The 21,763-nt window shown below is 44.8% G+C and overlaps 1 protein-coding gene across 1 annotated transcript in view; it reads right to left on the minus strand.

Moving 5' to 3' along the window:
• Positions 1-532: 532 nt before the first annotated feature.
• Positions 533-21,763, minus strand: part of LOC115405714 (uncharacterized) — a 35,393-nt gene continuing 14,162 nt past the window's right edge. The window contains exon 3 of the mRNA XM_030115394.1: positions 533-4,693. Within this exon, the coding sequence (XP_029971254.1) occupies positions 993-4,693 (3,701 nt within the window). The 3' untranslated portion in view covers positions 533-992. The remainder of the gene's footprint in view (positions 4,694-21,763) is intronic.

Raw genomic sequence — 21,763 nt, forward strand, 5'->3', positions numbered from 1 at the left:
AAATATATGGGGAAACAGCATTTTGCCAATATTTGCCCTCCCCCCCCAAAAAATTTCACAAATCATGTTTTCAGGGGGGCTCATGTCTCACTTTGCGCTTTGAGACATGGCCCCCCTGTAGTTCGCACCCTGTTGACGGGCGCTTAACAACACAGACATTTTCAAAGCTGTAGCGTCAAAGTTAATCGAGAGAGAAAGAAGAGAAAAACGCTGTTTACTTCTGGGAGACGTCAGTAGGTCACGGCTGTCCCGTCCAATCAGAACGCTTCATAGAGCCCAGTGTGAGAGAGGAGTTAATCCTTTGTTTTACCCATAAACACGACATTCATGACTATAATTCTGAATTACCTCATTCAGAATAAACCAATTCTGAAAAATACCATGTAACCACCCTCAGTCACTGTTTTATGCAACAGGGTTCTAAAAGTCAAACGCTTAAAGCAGAAAAAAGAAACATTCATCAGAACTCATTGATTAAATTTATTACACATAATTGAACATACCAGAGAATGATTTCCACACACACATCAGACAGAGGCTACTTCACTTTACTGAAGAATATATCAATCAGCTTTAACATTCAAATTTGATCAACCATAAAAATAAACAATGAGAAAGTATCAGTTTCCTCACTGGTAAAATGTTCCAGCAGAATCTCACTAATTCTGAATGTCTAAAGTTTGTTATTCATTTGGGAAAAAAAATATCTAAAGAAATTATGTTTGTGAAAATTATGATTTGAATCATCTGTGTGGTTTTATAATACATGGTGAGATTCACATGATGACCAACATTACACAATCACACTGCTAACGTGACATGAGACAGAAAAAAGTAATCTCAATGTTAAAGTAAATGCAACAGAATAGAAACACTTTATTGACCGAAGAGGTGAATTCTTTTGTGATAATGTCATTGTGTTCCTATCATGTGATCATTAGCTTGATCTGTCGGCACCGTGCTGCTGTCATCAATTCAGCTTGATGTGACTTCTACTCAAAACCTAAGAAATTTGCAAATTTCTTCATCAGGCCTTTCTTTTCTTTCTTTTCCTCTCTTTCCTGAAGTAATTCGTCATCAGTTTTTGTAAGTCTGTCTCGCTGAGCTACTTTGGAGATGAGTTTTGCCCTCTCCTTCATTCCCTCCAGAGAATGAATCCGGGCCTGGTAGCCAGGTTTGGCCTCTGACTTTTCTCCCTCGATCATCATGTCGATGTACTCTGGAGTGGTCAGAGGGTTCGGCCTCAGGGCGATCTCCTGCAGGCGGCTAATACAGCAGGCCGACTGATCCATGAGGTTCACGATCAGATCCTGAAGTTTGACAATCTCCTCCTCCTGCCTTTCAATCAGTTGCTGAACAGTCATCTTTTCCTTTGTAGCTCTTTCATATTTGCTCTTCAGTTCTTGTAGAGTCTGCTTCTCTTTCACTGGGACGTACTCCCACTGGTAAGTCTGGTTGAAATGCACATTCCAGACACATTTTCCAGGGCACACAGTGCACATCCCATTGTTCATTGATGCACAGCCATGTTTTTCATGATCATTTTTGATTCCACATGGATAGTGACATGTTATTGAACATTTCTGACAGTTGGTAATATACACTCCTTTCTCTGTCAGTTGTTTCATGACTGGCCTGATAATGTCAACTTCGATTTGGAAGTTTTCATTTGAAGTCATGACTGTTTCATGCTCTTTGATCTTTTCTTTTGTCGACTTTATTTTTTCAAGTTGCGCCAATCCAGCTTTGACTTGTGGCTGCAGACCTTCAATGGCCGTTTCCAGCTGCTTTCGTTCTTTTAACACCTCCTTAGTCATGAGCAAGCTTTTGGTGTTCATTTTATCCAAAGCGGTGAAGAACTTCTCCATACTTTTAGCCCCCATTTTCCAGAACATCTCATCAAAGTTGTCATCGTCATCTTCTGAATCGTCCCCGTTGTCTCTGTGGCAGTTGCTTGCAAACAGTGCTGAGTTGTTGAACTTGAAGTGAACTGGGAGCCCTAACTCATTCTTAGGACATGGAACACCAGAGACATTTATTGCCTCAAGCACTGGCGGCTGTTTCCCATCAGCAAAAGTCACCAGCATCTCAATGTTTTCTGCCACATCTTTGCCAAAAATGGAGAGCACCGAGTCAAACACGTACTTCTGTGTGGCTGTTAACCGTGCAAGAGCGGCCTGAGTCACAAAGCACAAAGCGTCAATCTCACTGACTCCGTTAACAGAAGTGAAAAGCTTTCGAATCTGTTCTGTGATCTCCTTGTCTCTTGCCACACCTCTCGTGTCCCCAAACCCTGGAGTGTCCACAATGGTCAGGGAGAAGGGGACTTTAAATCCATCTTGGTGGTTGAGTTTGTACACAGTAACTTTAGTGGTCTGGCTGTGAGCTTGTGATTTGGACTTATCTTCGGTAACAAGTTCAAATCTGAAACTGTCCTTCCACTCCACTCCAACAATGAAGTTCATCATTCCATTGATGAGAGTTGACTTGCCTGATCCGGTTGCTCCAAGAAGCATGATCGTCCGATTCTGCCTCATGCTTTCTCTGCCAAAGTTGAACCTCCTGCAGCCATCGATGTCCAAATCATCTTCTTCTAGAGGCAGCTTGTAAACTGGAATCGAGCCTGAGTTTGTCATCTCACTGATATGTTTCAGGTATTCAGCAAGACGTGCAAACTCCCGTTTGGTTGTAGAAACATGAACAGTGATGCTTTCTTTGCTGCTGCCATCAACACCACAGTCACATCTGACCCTGACTGCGTATTCAGTCTCCGTTTGAAGCTTTGAAATGACTGCCTTCTCACCTGTAGCCATCATCTGTTTCCACTGGAGATCTTTCTCTTCTTCACCTTTTGATTTTTTGGCATACTTCACAATGTAGCTCAGTATCACAACATCCTGTCCGAGCTCCGCCGGCTTCTCCCACTTGACAGATATCTCACATGAGTTTGACTCCACTTGAGGTTCTCCAGGAGGACTGCAAGGTAAGGTTTTAATGGACTCGCTGACGATGGTGGCGGGTCCAACACCCACTGAGGTGGCTGCTCTGCATCTGAACACATACTCAGTGTTCGGTCTCAGACCTCTCACTGTGACTTCTTCAGCTTTTGACTCAGTCTTTTGTTGCCATTCTTCCTCTCCACTGACGCAGTATTCAACAGAGTAGGACGTGATGTTTTCTGCTCCAAATCTGGGAGGAGAGATCTTCAGCGTCACACTGTCGTGGTTTATGTCAGCTGCAGTCACAGTTTCAGGTTTTGAAGGCGGCTCAAAGTTTTCAGTCTTGGGGAAGCCGTCTTTATAAAGGTAAATGCTGGAACCTTTGTGTGTGTCATTTGTTAATCCCACTGTCAGGAACTTCACCTTCTTGTTGTCTCTGTTGGCATCAGCAAAGTCACTGAAGAGCTTTGCCTTTGTCCTCATTTGATCAGCCACTTGGTTTGAAAGGTACCACTGGTCCCTCTCGATGTCATGAGTGTGTGGATTTAGATCCTCAGGTTTGACTGCTCCTGTCAGATAGTTTGATAAAGCTGAAAGGTACGGCTCGGCACCTCCCAGTGAGGTGAAAACAAAGCATAGTGCATGTTCTACACTGAAAACTTCTTCATGCAAACCACTCTGTGATGAGATCACCTTGGTGTTTTTCATCATATTGGTGAAAGATTTCAAGATACTCATCTCTTTGTCTTTGCAGTCCATCCACTCAGTCAGGTTTTTGCTGTTGAATGGAGACGAATGTCTCTTCTTCAGGATGGCGGCAAGATCAGACTCCTCTTCTCCTCCTCCTCTGATTCGAGGAAGTTTCCTCGCTAAGGTTCGTTGAAATTCAAGTCTGAACTCAGAGCACATTTCTTTAAAACTTTTCAGGTTTTTGCGGATCTGAGGGAACTGCTGTGCAGTGGCACTTCTCATTGAATCATTGCATCGCATTTCAAGCTCACTGAAGTCCTCCAGGACACTTTGTGCCTCCTGAACCAATCTTATACTTATCTGACGGACAAGTTTAGCAGCAGCAGAATCTAAAGTTGTCAGGGGCAAGAGCCAGACCTTCATTGGAACAGCATTTTCTCCATTGGCTCCCAGTAATTTCGGCAGGCTTCGGTAGACTTCAATCGCATCCTGAAAGGATGTTGGAGTGTTCTGAAGACAAAAGTCTCCGTGGAACTTGCAGGAGAATCTGTCAACATTTGCTTTGTCCTTGTCTTCCATTTTCAGGGACCCCTCACCCTCTATGGCAAGGAGGGGGATTTTCTTGATGACCACCTTCAAGTTTCCCTGAATATCTTGATGATTTTCTGTTTGAGACACCTCACGGTCAAACACAAAGAAGGCTTGAGCCCCGTAGAGTATCCCTGTGACTACATGTGTTGCTATGCCTTGGTCAAAAACATAAGGATGCTTCACATTGCCTCTTCCAAGATGATTCATTGACAACTCCTGGAACTTTGTTGTTGTTTTGTACTTCAGTGTTACTCTGGCCTGATTGCTGGATGTCCGTTGATCATTTAGATATTTGGCCGATCCCTCAACCTCGATCAGTCCACCCAAGAAACTCGCCTTTAGGGATGCTTGAACATTCAGGGCTGATGATTTATCTTCAATTGATTCAGATGCAACTATCTCAAAGTCACTGTTGGGTTTTGGTCTTTCTCTTGTATCTTTCTCGAGGTCATCACGGTCCCATAGTGTCATTCCTGTCAAAACATGAAAAGATGGCACAACGCTTATTGAAGATCTCTTAAAATGGGAACAGCAACTACTAGTGACTATTCAATGAGTAATCTTTTTCTTATTTTTACAATTTCATCATTGGCATCTTTTATAGTGTATTATTACAAAATTAGTCAATGGTCTGTTTTGGACAGATTTCTCCTGTTTGTAAATGTTTCAAGTCCTTTAGTGGTTATGATCTCTTGTCAACACCATGGTACATATGCACTGTGTTTTTCAAAAGGATATCATGTCACCAATGGAGCATTATTCCACTGTTCAACGCATAATTTTTTTTCCTTGTGGAATGAAACACGAGTTCCATTTTCAAAGAAGCATTACTGAAAAAAAAACAAAAAAACTTCAGTTATTGACATCAGAGTCATGAGTGACTTGTTTGGTTGACCTTTCACACACTAAGCAGTTGAAGTCCCTGGAGCAGTGAGTTTGAGGAAGAGGAAGACATTCTAAGTAATTCTATAGACTGTCAAAAATGTTATAATTTACTAAATCTATGCAACCAGATCTTCAAACGATTCTCTTTCCATTCATGTGTTTACTATAGGCACCTTTTCCAAAGTGTGGTTAAAGGAGACTGGAGCCAAAATAACCCAATTTTGATAAAATGTTTAAAATGTTAGTTTCAAACCCAGACCCGCCCAGCCAACCCACCTCCTCCCTAAACCCCCGCCCCCACCTTCCTGACCCCCCCCCCCCCCCCCCCCCCAGCCCTGTCCAGGCCACCCCACTTCTCCCAAACAACCCCACCCACATCACACAGCCAGTCAAACACACTCATATTACCGCGTCATCCATCCGTCATGTTCTGTGGGAGACCCCCCCCAGAAGACAAGGGAACACTGAACCCCACATCCAGGCCCCTCCACCACCCTCAAACCCCACCCAAGCCCCACAGCTGCAGACAGCCAGCAGCTCCCCAAACCATAGCCGGCCCAAACCGCAGACCTGTGGGGAAACAACCGACCCCCACCCCCCCCACAATGGAAGGGACCCGGAGTGTAGAAGACCCCACTGCCCTCTCTTCCCTCGCTTATGAGTAGTGATAAATTATATGTTGTTTGTATTTAAAATTAACCTTGCAGGCAAGCTGAATTCTCGCGGTATTTGTTCTCACACACCATGAGAATCCATCTTGTACCGCTCGCGCCTATGTGCTCGGGATCGGACTTTTTTCGGCCGGACAAATCACGCTCAAATTTTTTTCGGTCGGACCAATCACGCGTCGTTTAGGGCGGGACATGAAGCTTTGACGGAAGCAGGAAGCGACGGACTGCTAATAATATTAGCATGGCTAGCGAAAACAGTGGCTATCCCGACAGCGATTAAATCTGTTTTGGATGAATCCTCTATTGCGTCTTTGAAAAACGATCAGCAAGAGGTTTTTTTCTTTGCAGTGATTGGCTGAAACCAAACATGGTTAGGCGGGCGCACTGTGTCCTTCCGTCCAATGAACGCAAAGAGTTCTACAGCAAGGCCCTCCTTCCCCAAACGGATTTGCCGGGTGAAATCCCAGATTGACATGTGAAGCAATTCGTTGCTGCACATGTAAATATGGCTTTTACCAGGTTAATTTAAAATCGCGGAGCAGTAACTACACCGTGCCGTGAGCGAGGCCAAACGAGCAGTCCCACCTACCCGAGAAAACCCCCCCCAAGTCCCCCGGATGTGTGTGTTGTATGTATTTGGTCATGTTGGATGACTAGGTGTAATTAAAATTGAGAGGTGAGCCACTGAAGGGTGCAGTGATTGAGGCCACTTAGATGGCCTCCTCCACCACACCCTACCTGATGAGCACGCCTCCCAAAACCCTACGTGTGTGTGTGTGTGTGTGAATGAGCGCGAGAGAGGGGGGATTGACTGGGAGAGAGCTACTGATACAAGAAACCCCCACCCATCATGCATCAGGAGGAGTGAAGGCGAGGACAGACAGGCGGCAGCAGAAGAACCCAGACCCAGGGCCCACTGGCCCCAGGCCTACCAGGCCCCCCCCACAGGGCACCACCCTCTCCCCTCACATACACATATGCTATTGGCTGTCCTAAAAGTCGCTAGAAGTCGCTAGATGACGTAAATCACCTAATTTGCATAATTGCATGCTACGCATGTAATTGTAATGGACGCTGTAGGAGAGAGGAATAACGTGGTGGGAGAAGCTAAAAGTGAGCTAAAAACACCCTAAACATGTTTAGAACTACAGATGAACTGACAAAAGTGTGACAGTGAAGAAACATTCAACATGTCCATCCCGCTCTGTGACCCAGGAAGTGAGCAGCGGCGGATTTGCACACGCTCAGTTCATTTGAAGTGTGGAGGAGTGGTGTGGGTCTCCTCTCTGCTCTGACTGCAGCAGGGGGCGCTGCTGAGACTGACCGCCTGTGAGTGCTTTGGGACGGGGAGGGGCTCACACAGCACCCACTGCTCATTGAGGACAGCAACGAGACGTCCTATCACGACTCCAGAGCACCAGAAAAAGTCGTTAGATTTGTCGCTAGTCGCTTTTTTAAAAAAAAGTCGCTAGAGGGGTCTGAAAAGTCACTAAATATAGCGACAAAGTCGCTAAGTTGGCAACACTGCTCCCACTGAAATACTTTACCGCCGCGCACGTTCCAGACATTGTTTGGGCTGTTCACCGGTATTGCGGTATAATGAAAAATTCATATCATAACGAAAATAAAAGCCGGTATTCGGAACAAACCTGTATACCGCACAGGCCTATATGTAAATATGAAATATCGGTAACACTTTACTTGAAGCAGTAGTAGTTATAAACACTCATAAATGATCACAATGCTTTATAACTCATTATACAGCACTATACAGCATATGATTAGGGTTAGGGTTACGGTTAGGGTTAGGTCCTGGCATTGTGATCGTCTCTGAATGTTTATAATAGGGGTGGGAATCGATTAAAAAAATTAATCTAATTAATTAGGGCCTTTGTAATTAATTAATCTCAATTAATCGCATATCGATATTTGACCCGAGATCAGTGAGAACCTTCCTTTTTCTAATGGATTTTGGTATAGTGAATCAATATAGTGATACATAAGCATAAGCAACAAAACACTGTTCATTTTTTCAGCAAGGAAGGAGGAATTTAACCAAGACAAATAAACCAATACACACTGATTAGTGCAACTTTAGGGTCCTTGAAGTAGTCGGAGTGACGTCCTCTTCAACTCTAGCTGTATGCCAGGCTTGCGTGTTGGCCGCTGCTGCGACATGCTTAGCATTCAGATGATATAGCAGGCTCGATGTGCTGCGATGGGATGCAAATTCTTTGCTGCACAATGTGCATACAGCTGTGGTTTTATCCACGCTGCCATCCGCTGGCTTTTTAAATCTAAATTTTCTGTGCACGAGACCAAGCAGTGCGCTGTCGTCGGGAGCAGTGTTGCCAACTCCCCAGTAAGGAAAGTCGCTATTGGCTGTCCTAAAAGTCACCAGAAGTCGCTCGATGAGGTTGTTACCTAATTTGCATAATTTGCAATTTGCATGTAATTGTAATGGACGCTATAGGAGAGAGGAATAGTCATGGGAGAAGCAAAATGTGAGTTAAAAAAACACCCTAAATATGTTTAGAACTACAAATGAATTTTCCTCTGTTGATTCTTGGTTTGTCAGCAGTGAGCAGTGGCGTATTAGCACACACGCGATTCATTTAAAGTGTGGAGGAGTGGTGTGGGTCTCCTCTCTGCTCTGCCTGCAGCAGGGGGCGCTGCTGAGACTGGCCGCCTGTGAGTGCTTTGGGACGGGGAGGGGCTCACGCAGCACTGCAGCTCATTGAGGACAGCAGCTGCAGAACGAGACGTCCTGTCACGTCTCCAGAGCTCCAGAAAAAGTCACTAGATTTGTTGCTGGTCGCTTTTGACAAAAAAAGTCACCAAGAGGCTTTGGAAAGTCACCAGATTTAACAAGAAAGTCACCAAGTTGGCAACACTGGTCGGGAGCTGTTTCGTTGTCACAGTGTGTGAGTGTGAAAGAACTGATATGTTTGCATGCAGTTCTGACTTTTACGTGCAGAAACCGTGCAAACCCGGACAGATCCGTGCCCGCACAGCCACGTATATGTGAATGAAGCCTTAAAGGTGCCATGGATGACTACATTCAAAAGAAGCAGACTTGTACTCCACAGCAAGCAAGTGCCTCACCAAGTCAGTTTTAAATATAATTAAAGACATGAGGCCCATCTCCATAGTTGATGGTAAAGGCTTTCAAGACATGATTCACACCTTCAACCCTGAATACATCTTACCATCAAGAACCCACTTCACAAGACTGATGGAGGACAAATGAAACACATCTGAAGGTAAGTCTCTACCTCTTCTTCTCTCTTTCTCTCACTCACTCACTCACTCTGGGTAAATATTTTAGTTAAATATTTTAGTTAAGCTAATGTATATTCGATAATACAATAACCAGTGTTGTCCCTAACGTGCTACTAATTAACACGTTATTTTGATTACTTTCTTTCAGTAACGAGCAATCTAACGCGTTCATCTTTCCAAACCAGTAATCTGATTAAAGTTAGTTTTCTAAGTGACTGTGCGTTACTGCCTCATAATATATGTATCAGTGAATTTCTAAGAGAAAATGTTTCTCTTGCATTTGGGAGTGACATCGTATGTCATGTTTTCCCAGGAGGACAAAACGCTGGGTCACGTATTCACGACTATGATTTTATTTAATTCATTTATTTAACCTGTTCTGCCCGACGGACCGACAGCTGTGTGCGACTTCACCAGGTGTAAAAAGTGACTAAAGTGCTGCATGCATTTTTTCTTTCAATTGTGTCTCAAACCAGAAGCCTTGATCTCACTGACTGAGGCTCCAGCTGCACTTTGACGACCGAGTGTTTGTTTTGTAACAACTTTAAAATCCAGATGCAACGATTCGACACGCCCCCCTCACCTGCACCTCCAGACATATAGACCCCAACATATTGGATATCGAATGAAACGAGAAAATCTACACTTTAAGAGACACCAGGCAGAATATTCTCTGAGCCGAGCAGCTCCCTCCAGCAGCAAAACAAACCCAAAACCGATCTTCACATTTCACAGCCAGCACCTCAGATTGCATGTTTCTCACACACTTCTTCACCAAATCTCAAAGCTGTTCACACCAAACACAACATGTTTTATTTCCTCACCGTTTTGTGGTCATTTTCCACCTATCCGCGCTCCTCTGACCAGAACTAACCTCATAATCCTCTGGAGTGGTGAAAGAGTGCCATGCTGCTGCCCCTTGTCGCCATCTTGTGGGCTTGTCGTTAATTTTGGGAGTTTAAATAAAGTTTGTTGACATTCTACGTCTTGCAAGCTTTCGAATGATATGTTACACGTGACTGAGGGGTCATCCAGCTGGGAGACATCTTTGAGCGTAACCGCACAGTGCTGCTGAATGAGGCACCAAATGGCAAATAGTTCCTATTTCTGTGATATTTGGCAATTTTTTTTTTTTATTCTGAAACATGCACATTCATCTTTATTGTGCATTTCTACAGCACACTGCACATTGTTTTTGTTTTTTTCTTGATGTGAATTTTGCAGATATTTACATATTGCAAAGGGGATTTTTTTGTTTTCCTGTAGTATAATTGGCTGTTTTAGTATTGATATGCATGTGGTGTTATGCATCAGTATGCATTTCATACATTGTTATACACCGATTTCTGTATTGTAAAGCCAACGAAACAGAAACAAAAAAAACATGTTCATGATTCAAGTTCGTGCATTTTCAATAAAGTATTATTTAAACAACCATTTGTTGTTCTTATGTTGAGGCAGCAAAGGGAGGAAATCGGTAAAAAGTACCTAAGTTTTTTTTAAAGTAACTTAGTTACTTTGATATTGAAGTAATCAGTAAAGTAACCAGATTACCTTTTTGATGAGTAATCAGTAATTAGATTACCTTTTCAAGTAATATGTGACAACACTGACAATAAATATGATTGCTGATAAGTTAAGTAAATTATTCTAGTCTAAAAGAGTTTTTAAGTTCGGGGCTCTTCTCCTAAATGTTAACTTTAATCCCATGTCTTTTTAAGGTAAAGGAGATGCTTAAAAATGTTAGCTCCCTTGCCTTGACTGCTGATGGACCAGTCGTGCTACAGAGGCATACCTGGGGATTTCCTGCCATTTCATGACCGACGATTGGCAGCTGAAGACCCTGAACCCGGCTACCTCGCATCTGGAGGAGAGGCGTACTGCTGAGAACATTGCGACATGGCTGGAGGAGGTTGTAGAAAAATTCAACATCTTGCCTACAAAAATAAAAGCAGCAATGCACGACAACGGGGCTAACATGGTAGCAGCAATGTGACTACTGGAACAAAAGCATGGATGGGCCTCTGTCCGCTGCGCTGGGCACACACTCCAGCTCATCATTAACAATGCCCTCAAAGACTCACCAGAACACAGCATGATCCAGGATGTAAGTACAAGATGGAACAGTACTTTTTACATGATAGAGACTCCTGGAACAGCGCTGGCCAGTTACTGCAACTCTGTCTGACCCTGAAATAACTGCAAAGGGAAAAAATACTTGGACTTGAAGACAGAGCAGTGGGCACTGCTTGGAGAGTTGGTGGAGGGATTGCGGCCGTTTGAATGTGCTACAGTTTGTCTCAGTGGACAGGAGTACACTACTGCTTCCTGTCTCCCACAGGTGGTCAAAGGGCTGCAGCGGTTCATGCAGCAATGTAGTTTTGAGACCAGTTCAGGGAAAGCCTTTCTTTCCAGTGCAAAACATGGTGTAGAAGAGAAATGGAGGAATCTGTTCAGTACTGTATCAGCAGGGAAAGACCAGTGAAAAGCCCAATTCTCATTGCAGCTGCACTTGACCCTCGATTGCTAAAGCTCAAGTTTCTAACACCTGAAGATGGCACCAGGGTGCAAGGAGCAGCTGAAGTCCTTGCTATAAAAAAAGCAGCAAAGGAGAGCGATGGTAGTGGCTCCACACAACAACAGAGGATCAGGATACGTCAAATAGAATTACATCCGAAATGACTACAAAACGCCAGAAAATTTTAGAACAACTAAGTGAACTACTGAGGCAGAAGACTGAATTTCAGATATACAGGACACGTCAGGAAAACTACATAAATGATGCTCGCCCAAGCCGTCTTCTAGCCTTCAAAATTAGGAACAGTGAACAACTCGCAAGTATACCTGGAATCAGGACAGAAGAAGGCGTTATAACTTCTGATCCCACCTGTATAAACAATACCTTCAAAAAATTCTATCAACAGCTATACACTTCAGAAGTCATGCACAACCAAGAAACTTGCAGCTCTTTCTTAAAATCGCTTCATTTGCCCCAAATTCCCTCTGATGCAGCAAGCGCACTAGAAAAAGCATTTACATTAGAAGAATTAACCAAAGCAATAAACAACATGAATAAAGGCCGATCGCCTGGCTTAGACGGGATCCCTCCTGAATTATATATTGCATTTTGGCCGCAGCTTGGTCCACTCCTTCTGGAAATGTTAAACTTTTCTATCTCTCAAGGTTCTTTTAATGACAACTGCAATGTAGCTATTATTTCTTTACTCCTTAAAAAAGATAAACCACCTACTGAGTGTGCTTCCTACCTTAGCCTTTCAAATACTGAAATAAAAATTTACGCTAAAGTTTTAGCTGTGAGGCTGGAGGAACACATGCTGCACCTTGTTCATCATGATCAGACAGGGTTCATGAAGTCACGCCACGCTTCTGATAATATACGTCACTTACTTTATGTCCTAGACACGTCATCCAAATCATCCGATCTAAATACTGTCATTTCACTTGATGCCGAGAAGGCATCTGATCGGCTTGAATGGGAATATCTATGGTCTGTACTGTAATGGAAATTTTATGTATTTGATGCAAGTGATGGTTATCAACTTTAAGTAGACTCCTTAGCAGACGGCCCCCTGGACTCCTGACACCAAGAAACCCAAATGGGGGTTCTCTCCTTTCTGTCCTGTTGCATTTTAAGCAGATGTGTCTCCCCCTGACCGGGTGTAATCTCCAAATGGTATCTGTGGTCTGTATGCTGTTCTTCTCTGATGCATCAGCAGCCACAGGGGGTTGAAGTAGGTTGGGTGGTTGGAGTTTGTTCCTTTGTCACTTCATATGTTAAATATGTGTCCCTTCCTATCTCAGGGCAGCCTCTAAGACATGTTAATGACATTAACATGTCTGCCCCTGGCCACAGGGGTTCAGGGCGGGGTATAAATATCAGTCTGTATCACAGAACTTTAGAACTCACACTGACTGAGCAGTGGTGACTTCTCTCCTGTTGCAACTGGAAATAAAGGAACCAATAAGGAATTCATCGTTGGTGCATTTATTAATAGAATTTCCACAACAGTTTGGCGTTGTCGGCAGGATCCTACGAGTGAACCCCGGGGGCGGACGACGACCTGGTGACTGATCATCCTGCAGACAAATTACTGCAGCCCCCACCGCGTTTGCTGGACCAGAAGGGGACTGGGTCTGAGCCCACTGTCCGGGACACCGATAGGATCCACGAACAGATTTTTTTTTCTCCTCAGAGGAAATTCATCAGGCACCCGGTGAGTTCCTTTCATATCGGGTTGTTTGGGGGACTGAGATAGGAAGGGTGGCTGGACCACCTAGAGCATTTCCTATCTAAGTGGCTGGGCCACAGTGACCAGATATCTAAGTGGCAGGACCACAGTGCCTGGGTCACAAAGAACATTTCCTTAAGTGGCAGGGCCACAGTAACTGGGTTACATTAAGGGAAGGGGGTTTTTAGCACTATTGCACCCTGTGACGGGGTCACAAAGGCAAAGGCCAGTGGAAGACGTTCCAACTGAGGATGGGTAACAGATCTGTTAAAGTAGAAAGTCCTCCAGACAGTCCAATATGTAATGACATGTCTAAGAAATATGGGCCCGAGTGTGTGGAGTGTGTGAGAGAATGGTGTGAGAAGTTTGGCCTCCCCAAAAAGGGGGAAGTTTGAGTTTGAGTGTGAATCAGAAACTTTAAGAAAAAAAGAGAAAATAAGAAAGCAACTAAGTGTAAAATGGCAGGAGGTTTGGATGTGAGTTTAGATGTAGGAAACAGAAAGGAAACAGCTTTAAAGCCATCTGACACGGCCCCCGCCGTACACTAATTCAAACAGTGGTGCTTCACCTTCCTGGCCTATGCTCCTGCTATATAGGGACTGACTGCGCTGAAAGTGGACCCTGACCTGGACTCGCATTCCCCTCGCCACCGCCAGCAGACACCATCATCACCCGCAGACGATCAAGCCAGAGGAAACGCTGATTCAGATTCTGCTGCGAGCAGATGTCGAGGTCACAGTCCTGTGAGATCTCTGCCACACACTCGCCAACGTCAGTGTTCTGTGTCCACCAGATCCGATCGGGGTGCAGATTCCACCATTACCGAAAATGGACAGGCATTTGGACAGGAGTTTCAAGTATTCTGAAAAGAATTCAGACCCACTGGAGCAGAGATGAGAAAAGCCCTCGCCACCAGCAGCAACACCAGGCACCGTCACCCTCAGCAGACAACCCAGCAGGAGATGGAGCCACATGAGAGACCTGGACTGGGACCACGCAGACAATGCCTCACATCGCATGGCCTTGACAGCCCTGAGAACCTTGAAGCAGGGCCCTCAGAAAATGGTGGAGAATTTCATGCATCGTGCAGAAGACATTTTCAATCTCACTCTGGTCTGCAGCGTCCTGCAACACTGGGGAACGACGCGGGTTACTGGGAAAGGCTTCTGTGTGCTACAATCATGGATGGACTGTCTTCCAACACAGCAGCTCATGTGAGCCACCTCTACATGAGACTGAGACCTGAGATCCGTCTCTGCTGAGGAGGCTCTGCAGCCATGCCCGACACAGGCTCAGGGAAAAGGCCGCTGTACAAACTGCCAAGTGAGATGCTGCACTTCATAAGGCGCCTCTAACCATGTGCTCCGGATCTGCACCTGTCCAAGGAAGTCAGAGAGGACGTGGCCACGAAAGAGGAGGTTGTGGAAGAGGAGGTCAACACAGAAGGGATTTTGGTTGCTGTTTCATGTGTGGACAACATGGACGTTGGACAACCAAGAGCAGCAGACTGATGGTGTCAGACGGGGGAGGCGACTCCAGGAAGGTGGATTCCATTGATGAGATTTCAACAGCGACAGAAAAAGGAAGTGAGACATCACACACACAAACATATATGCGACATCACACACGTGCATATATAGACACTTAGCGATACAAGAAGTCACATTGTAGTATTTATGGTGGACACAGGAGCCACCCATTCAGTCATACAGCATGGCTTCCTCACTCCAGGTCTAAGACTGAGTGAGGATTCCATAAACTCCAGCCATATCTGAGCATCAGCAGAGAGAGTGGTTTACAGCACCAGCAGCCTGTTCACCCTCTACAGGACCACAGTTCACTCACAAATTTCTTCTATCAAAATTATGCCCGATCAATCTACCGGGTAGAGATCTAATAGTAAAATCAGGCTCGTGGTTGTGTCAGGACCTGAGGGGCTGGGCCCCAGTTGTTCCTGTGGAGGACAATATGAGCAAATTCACAATGGTGAAAGATTGCCCACTGACACCCAGCTGTGTGTATCAGTGGAGACTTGGTCAACAACCAACTAATTTGCAATTGGCTGAAAAGATTTATGATCGAGTGGTGTCTTCCTTAGTTGTTATGGAAGCAGAAGATTTGCACTGTATGTCCTATTCCTGCTATGATGGTCTAGATGAAAGTTATGAAAAACAGTTGTTCAGAGAGACAAAATGACAAACTTGATGTTTCACACTTGGTGTGGGACTGTGGTCTCCCTCACTCCTTCACAGTTCACTCTGTGAAGGGGGGTGAAGGATCTTTGCCTCAAATGTCTTTCCTGCCCAGCGCACTGTGCAGCTGATGTGTTAGTATATTTTCAAGCTCTAAAAAAAAAAAACAAAATCAATAAACTTAACAAGAGAGAGAAAAAAAAAAAAGAAGAGTAAACTGCAAATAGACAATAAGAATGGAAGCGAAATAGGATTTTAAGAAAGAGGAGGGGCAGTTTCACAATCCCTGCCCACAGCTGCTGCAGAGGCTGTGGGGAGAGTAGGGAAAGTCAGGCTGACCCTGAACTGTAATAAATTGACTTCAAAATATACCAAAATGAAAAATTAGAAACTTTTAAATCATCTAAATTAGTGTTTTTTACGGGAAACCCAAATGTACCTGTGTGAGTGTGAATGTATTCAGTGGAAAAAACATCGATGTTTTGAGTATGAATGTGGAAGTTTGAGTGATCTGAAGGCCTTGAATACATGGTGTTGATCTTTTTGGTGTGTTAAAGCTCTGGCTTTGTACTCAGTGGACACCTACTGCACCCAGTTCAATCTGTGGGTTGTAGTTTGGGGTTTTGGAAGAAAGGTGTGATTTTCCACATCCAGGAAGTGTCTTGGATGTGAGTGAGTACATGGTGAGGTCTGAAATATGTGTATGGTTTATGTTTTATGTTTTGGGCAAATAATTATTCAGTATCTCATTTGTAAGTCCGGCACTGTCGGCAAATCGTCATGAGAGCATGGTTGATGTGATACTGCAAGTGAGAGAAGAGCATGATGGGTTCATGTAGACTAGAAGAATTACTGAATGTGTGGCTGCTTTGCAGCAAAGTGGAAGGTTCCAGTTAAATGAAGTGCCTTTTTCCCAAAAGGTAGAGTTTGGGAAAATGTAAAGTTTAAATGGGAAAAAGAAATCAGGTAAAAGACAGATTTGTAGTCAGAGAAAAGCAGGTTAAGAGGAGGAGATGATGAAAGTGATAAGATGGTGAAGGGAAAGTGTAAAGAAGGAGAAGAGTAAGTGATATGAAGAGAATGCAGTAGAATGGTATTTTCATGGTGAAAAATCATTCTGTTACAAGTCAACTGTTTTTAAATGGCACCATTGATCACAGATATATTTTAAACTGGTGCTTGCACGATGAGGAAACACCAGTTTAAAGGGGGAGGAATTAACATTTTCTGGTCAACTTTTCTGTGATGTGTTAAAGTTTTTGTGATCAATAATCTTAAGACCTTAATTTTTGACCAGTGCTGAGATTTTATGTAGACAGTGGTTGCACAGCACATTCAGTAATTTTAAATTAATTTGGAGTTTAAGTCTGCAGAGATGTGTTCTTCACACTGCAGGAGGTCAGGACACAGAGCAAGAGAACCAACAGCAGCATTCTTCTCTGTGGTGGACCTTTTCAAATGCATTCTTCTCTGCCCCAGCTCACCCAGATGTGCTGGTTTGCATTTGAATTCCAAGGGAAACCAACACCTTCACATGGCTGTGGCAAGGTTATTTACAATTCAGTACTGCGTGCCCTCCTCTCTTATCTTTTGCTCTTCCTTTTGCAGTATGTAGATGATCTTCTGGTCTGCTTACCTACAGAGGCCTAGTGTCAAGTTGACACCCTGACATTGTTGCAGCATCTCTTTGGGTAAGGTCACAAGTGTTCTCTAAACAGAGGCATCTATGGGTCTCATTTTCGCAGCTGGAGAACCGGTTCCATGGACCCTCGAGGCAGAGGAAGAACCGGGTTGGGTTCGCTGTCTGTTCAGATTATGAAACTTTGATCTCTGGTTCCCTCCCTGCTCACTACTCTGCTCAAACTGCAGAGTTACACCTGGTTCTGACCATGTGTTGAAGAGCGGGAATGGTTCAACAGATTACATCACTGCAGTCCACTAAAGGATTCTCAGTAGTCGTAGAACAGAGTTGTAAAAAATGTTTGGGGTGTGCTGCTCACAATGCAGGCCAGGTCGAGTCTGTGGAGAACGCTGCTCATCCTCACCAGACTTTCCTGTGATCATCTGATGAACTGACCCCTGTGGAGGGGAAGAACTATCACATGGTGGGGGTTGACACACTCACCAAATGGGTGTATGTGCTGCTGTGATGCGCTCCGCTCAGCATCCAGTTTTATAGAGGGATGTTCATCAGCTTCTGATAGGATGTTAAATGTTAAATGTTGTTGTTTGTTTGTCTGTTTGTCTGGCATGTCTCAAGCATGATATGACTAACACTTAAACTAACAGAAATAATCCACTAACTCTAAACCAGACTCACAGTTTTTTCAACAGGTGACAAAGATCCTGGAACCCAACACCTCCATCAATACCATCATATGATGAATATGGATGATGGAATTATTGTCTAACTTTGTTTTCTATCATTTCAGAAGTTCCAGCATGTCAGAGGGAAGAAATTGGCTGATCAATTCTAACATTTTATCTGGGATATAATGTTGAATTTGACACTAAATTCTTGCATTATGCTTTAGGACTTCTTTAGGTTATACAAGGTCAAGGATTAATTTGGCAATTTGCAATGGTGATTTAGCATCAACGAAGGTTCAGGTTGAAACTAATGAGTCAAGGTTTTTACAATGAAGCAGTAACTGACTTCTAGGTTTTCAAAGAATTTTTAATGGTCATGTTATGTCAGGGAACATTAGATTAAACGAATAATTGTGTTTATGTGTTTAAAAGATTTGGGTTAGTTCAAAGTTAGGGTAGGATGGTCTGTCTCTGTTTCTCTTCTTCCTTTCAGATGCCATGACTGCAGTTCAACAACGCTTCATCTCCAATGGGGACAGACGGTCACAGGATGTGCATGGAAAGAGTTCCAGATCATCCTTTGAAGGCACAGAACAAGAGGTCAACCCAGGAGGAAGCAGCTGCCACTCGACAGACACTGGAGGATGCAACTCCGAGAAGACAGAGTCTCCATGACCGACAGACCATGAAAGAAGCTCTCCCTCGCCCTGCAGAAGGACTTCATCATCAGCTGAAGCCAGGAGATCGGGTCCTGGTAAAGGACTGCTGAAGGAAACATTGGAAGACAAGCCAACACTGCTGTTAAGTTGATCTCCCAGCCACAGGGCAGAATAATCCCTGAGATCAACTCCCGTGTGAGGCAGTCCACCCTCCAAGAGGCAACGATGAAGATGTTCCTGTTCCTGATGAAGCTGTTGCCTCAGACGACAACAGCACCTTCGCCTCAGCACAGACACATCGCAGACCTCGTGGGACCTCAAGACAACCTATGGTGGAAAACAGTCCACACAGGAGCACGAGGACTTCGTAATTCCAGCTGTATCGTTTTGACTCTCACAGACGAACAGAAAACCATGCGAGTCATGAGCCTGCGGAACAGAGTGTCCTTGAATCTCCTTCTTGTCGAGAAAGGAGGGGTTTTGCGCTCTTATTGGGGAACTGTGCTAGAACCCTGACTATGCTGCTGCTGAAGATTTAAAGTTGCATATGTTTGAGTAAAATTTTCCATTCAATAATGTTGATTGTAATGTATTTGATTTAATCAAAAGGGGGAAACTGTAATGGAAATTTTATGTATTTGATGCAAGTGATGGTTATCAACTTTAAGTAGACTCCTTAGCAGACGGCCCCCTGGACTCCTGACACCAAGAAACCCAAATGGGGGTTCTCTCCTTTCTGTCCTGTTGCATTTTAAGCAGATGTGTCTCCCCCTGACCGGGTGTAATCTCCAAATGGTATCTGTGGTCTGTATGCTGTTCTTCTCTGATGCATCAGCAGCCACAGGGGGTTGAAGTAGGTTGGGTGGTTGGAGTTTGTTCCTTTGTCACTTCATATGTTAAATATGTGTCCCTTCCTATCTCAGGGCAGCCTCTAAGACATGTTAATGACATTAACATGTCTGCCCCTGGCCACAGGGGTTCAGGGCGGGGTATAAATATCAGTCTGTATCACAGAACTTTAGAACTCACACTGACTGAGCAGTGGTGACTTCTCTCCTGTTGCAACTGGAAATAAAGGAACCAATAAGGAATTCATCGTTGGTGCATTTATTAATAGAATTTCCACAACAGTTTGGCGTTGTCGGCAGGATCCTACGAGTGAACCCCGGGGGCGGACGACGACCTGGTGACTGATCATCCTGCAGACAAATTACTGCAGCCCCCACCGCGTTTGCTGGACCAGAAGGGGACTGGGTCTGAGCCCACTGTCCGGGACACCGATAGGATCCACGAACAGATTTTTTTTTCTCCTCAGAGGAAATTCATCAGGCACCCGGTGAGTTCCTTTCATATCGGGTTGTTTGGGGGACTGAGATAGGAAGGGTGGCTGGACCACCTAGAGCATTTCCTATCTAAGTGGCTGGGCCACAGTGACCAGATATCTAAGTGGCAGGACCACAGTGCCTGGGTCACAAAGAACATTTCCTTAAGTGGCAGGGCCACAGTAACTGGGTTACATTAAGGGAAGGGGGTTTTTAGCACTATTGCACCCTGTGACGGGGTCACAAAGGCAAAGGCCAGTGGAAGACGTTCCAACTGAGGATGGGTAACAGATCTGTTAAAGTAGAAAGTCCTCCAGACAGTCCAATATGTAATGACATGTCTAAGAAATATGGGCCCGAGTGTGTGGAGTGTGTGAGAGAATGGTGTGAGAAGTTTGGCCTCCCCAAAAAGGGGGAAGTTTGAGTTTGAGTGTGAATCAGAAACTTTAAGAAAAAAAGAGAAAATAAGAAAGCAACTAAGTGTAAAATGGCAGGAGGTTTGGATGTGAGTTTAGATGTAGGAAACAGAAAGGAAACAGCTTTAAAGCCATCTGACACGGCCCCCGCCGTACACTAATTCAAACAGTGGTGCTTCACCTTCCTGGCCTATGCTCCTGCTATATAGGGACTGACTGCGCTGAAAGTGGACCCTGACCTGGACTCGCATTCCCCTCGCCACCGCCAGCAGACACCATCATCACCCGCAGACGATCAAGCCAGAGGAAACGCTGATTCAGATTCTGCTGCGAGCAGATGTCGAGGTCACAGTCCTGTGAGATCTCTGCCACACACTCGCCAACGTCAGTGTTCTGTGTCCACCAGATCCGATCGGGGTGCAGATTCCACCATTACCGAAAATGGACAGGCATTTGGACAGGAGTTTCAAGTATTCTGAAAAGAATTCAGACCCACTGGAGCAGAGATGAGAAAAGCCCTCGCCACCAGCAGCAACACCAGGCACCGTCACCCTCAGCAGACAACCCAGCAGGAGATGGAGCCACATGAGAGACCTGGACTGGGACCACGCAGACAATGCCTCACATCGCATGGCCTTGACAGCCCTGAGAACCTTGAAGCAGGGCCCTCAGAAAATGGTGGAGAATTTCATGCATCGTGCAGAAGACATTTTCAATCTCACTCTGGTCTGCAGCGTCCTGCAACACTGGGGAACGACGCGGGTTACTGGGAAAGGCTTCTGTGTGCTACAATCATGGATGGACTGTCTTCCAACACAGCAGCTCATGTGAGCCACCTCTACATGAGACTGAGACCTGAGATCCGTCTCTGCTGAGGAGGCTCTGCAGCCATGCCCGACACAGGCTCAGGGAAAAGGCCGCTGTACAAACTGCCAAGTGAGATGCTGCACTTCATAAGGCGCCTCTAACCATGTGCTCCGGATCTGCACCTGTCCAAGGAAGTCAGAGAGGACGTGGCCACGAAAGAGGAGGTTGTGGAAGAGGAGGTCAACACAGAAGGGATTTTGGTTGCTGTTTCATGTGTGGACAACATGGACGTTGGACAACCAAGAGCAGCAGACTGATGGTGTCAGACGGGGGAGGCGACTCCAGGAAGGTGGATTCCATTGATGAGATTTCAACAGCGACAGAAAAAGGAAGTGAGACATCACACACACAAACATATATGCGACATCACACACGTGCATATATAGACACTTAGCGATACAAGAAGTCACATTGTAGTATTTATGGTGGACACAGGAGCCACCCATTCAGTCATACAGCATGGCTTCCTCACTCCAGGTCTAAGACTGAGTGAGGATTCCATAAACTCCAGCCATATCTGAGCATCAGCAGAGAGAGTGGTTTACAGCACCAGCAGCCTGTTCACCCTCTACAGGACCACAGTTCACTCACAAATTTCTTCTATCAAAATTATGCCCGATCAATCTACCGGGTAGAGATCTAATAGTAAAATCAGGCTCGTGGTTGTGTCAGGACCTGAGGGGCTGGGC

This window comes from Salarias fasciatus, chromosome 18 (assembly GCF_902148845.1).
Source record: "Salarias fasciatus chromosome 18, fSalaFa1.1, whole genome shotgun sequence".
Classification (NCBI taxonomy): Eukaryota; Metazoa; Chordata; class Actinopteri; order Blenniiformes; family Blenniidae; genus Salarias; species Salarias fasciatus.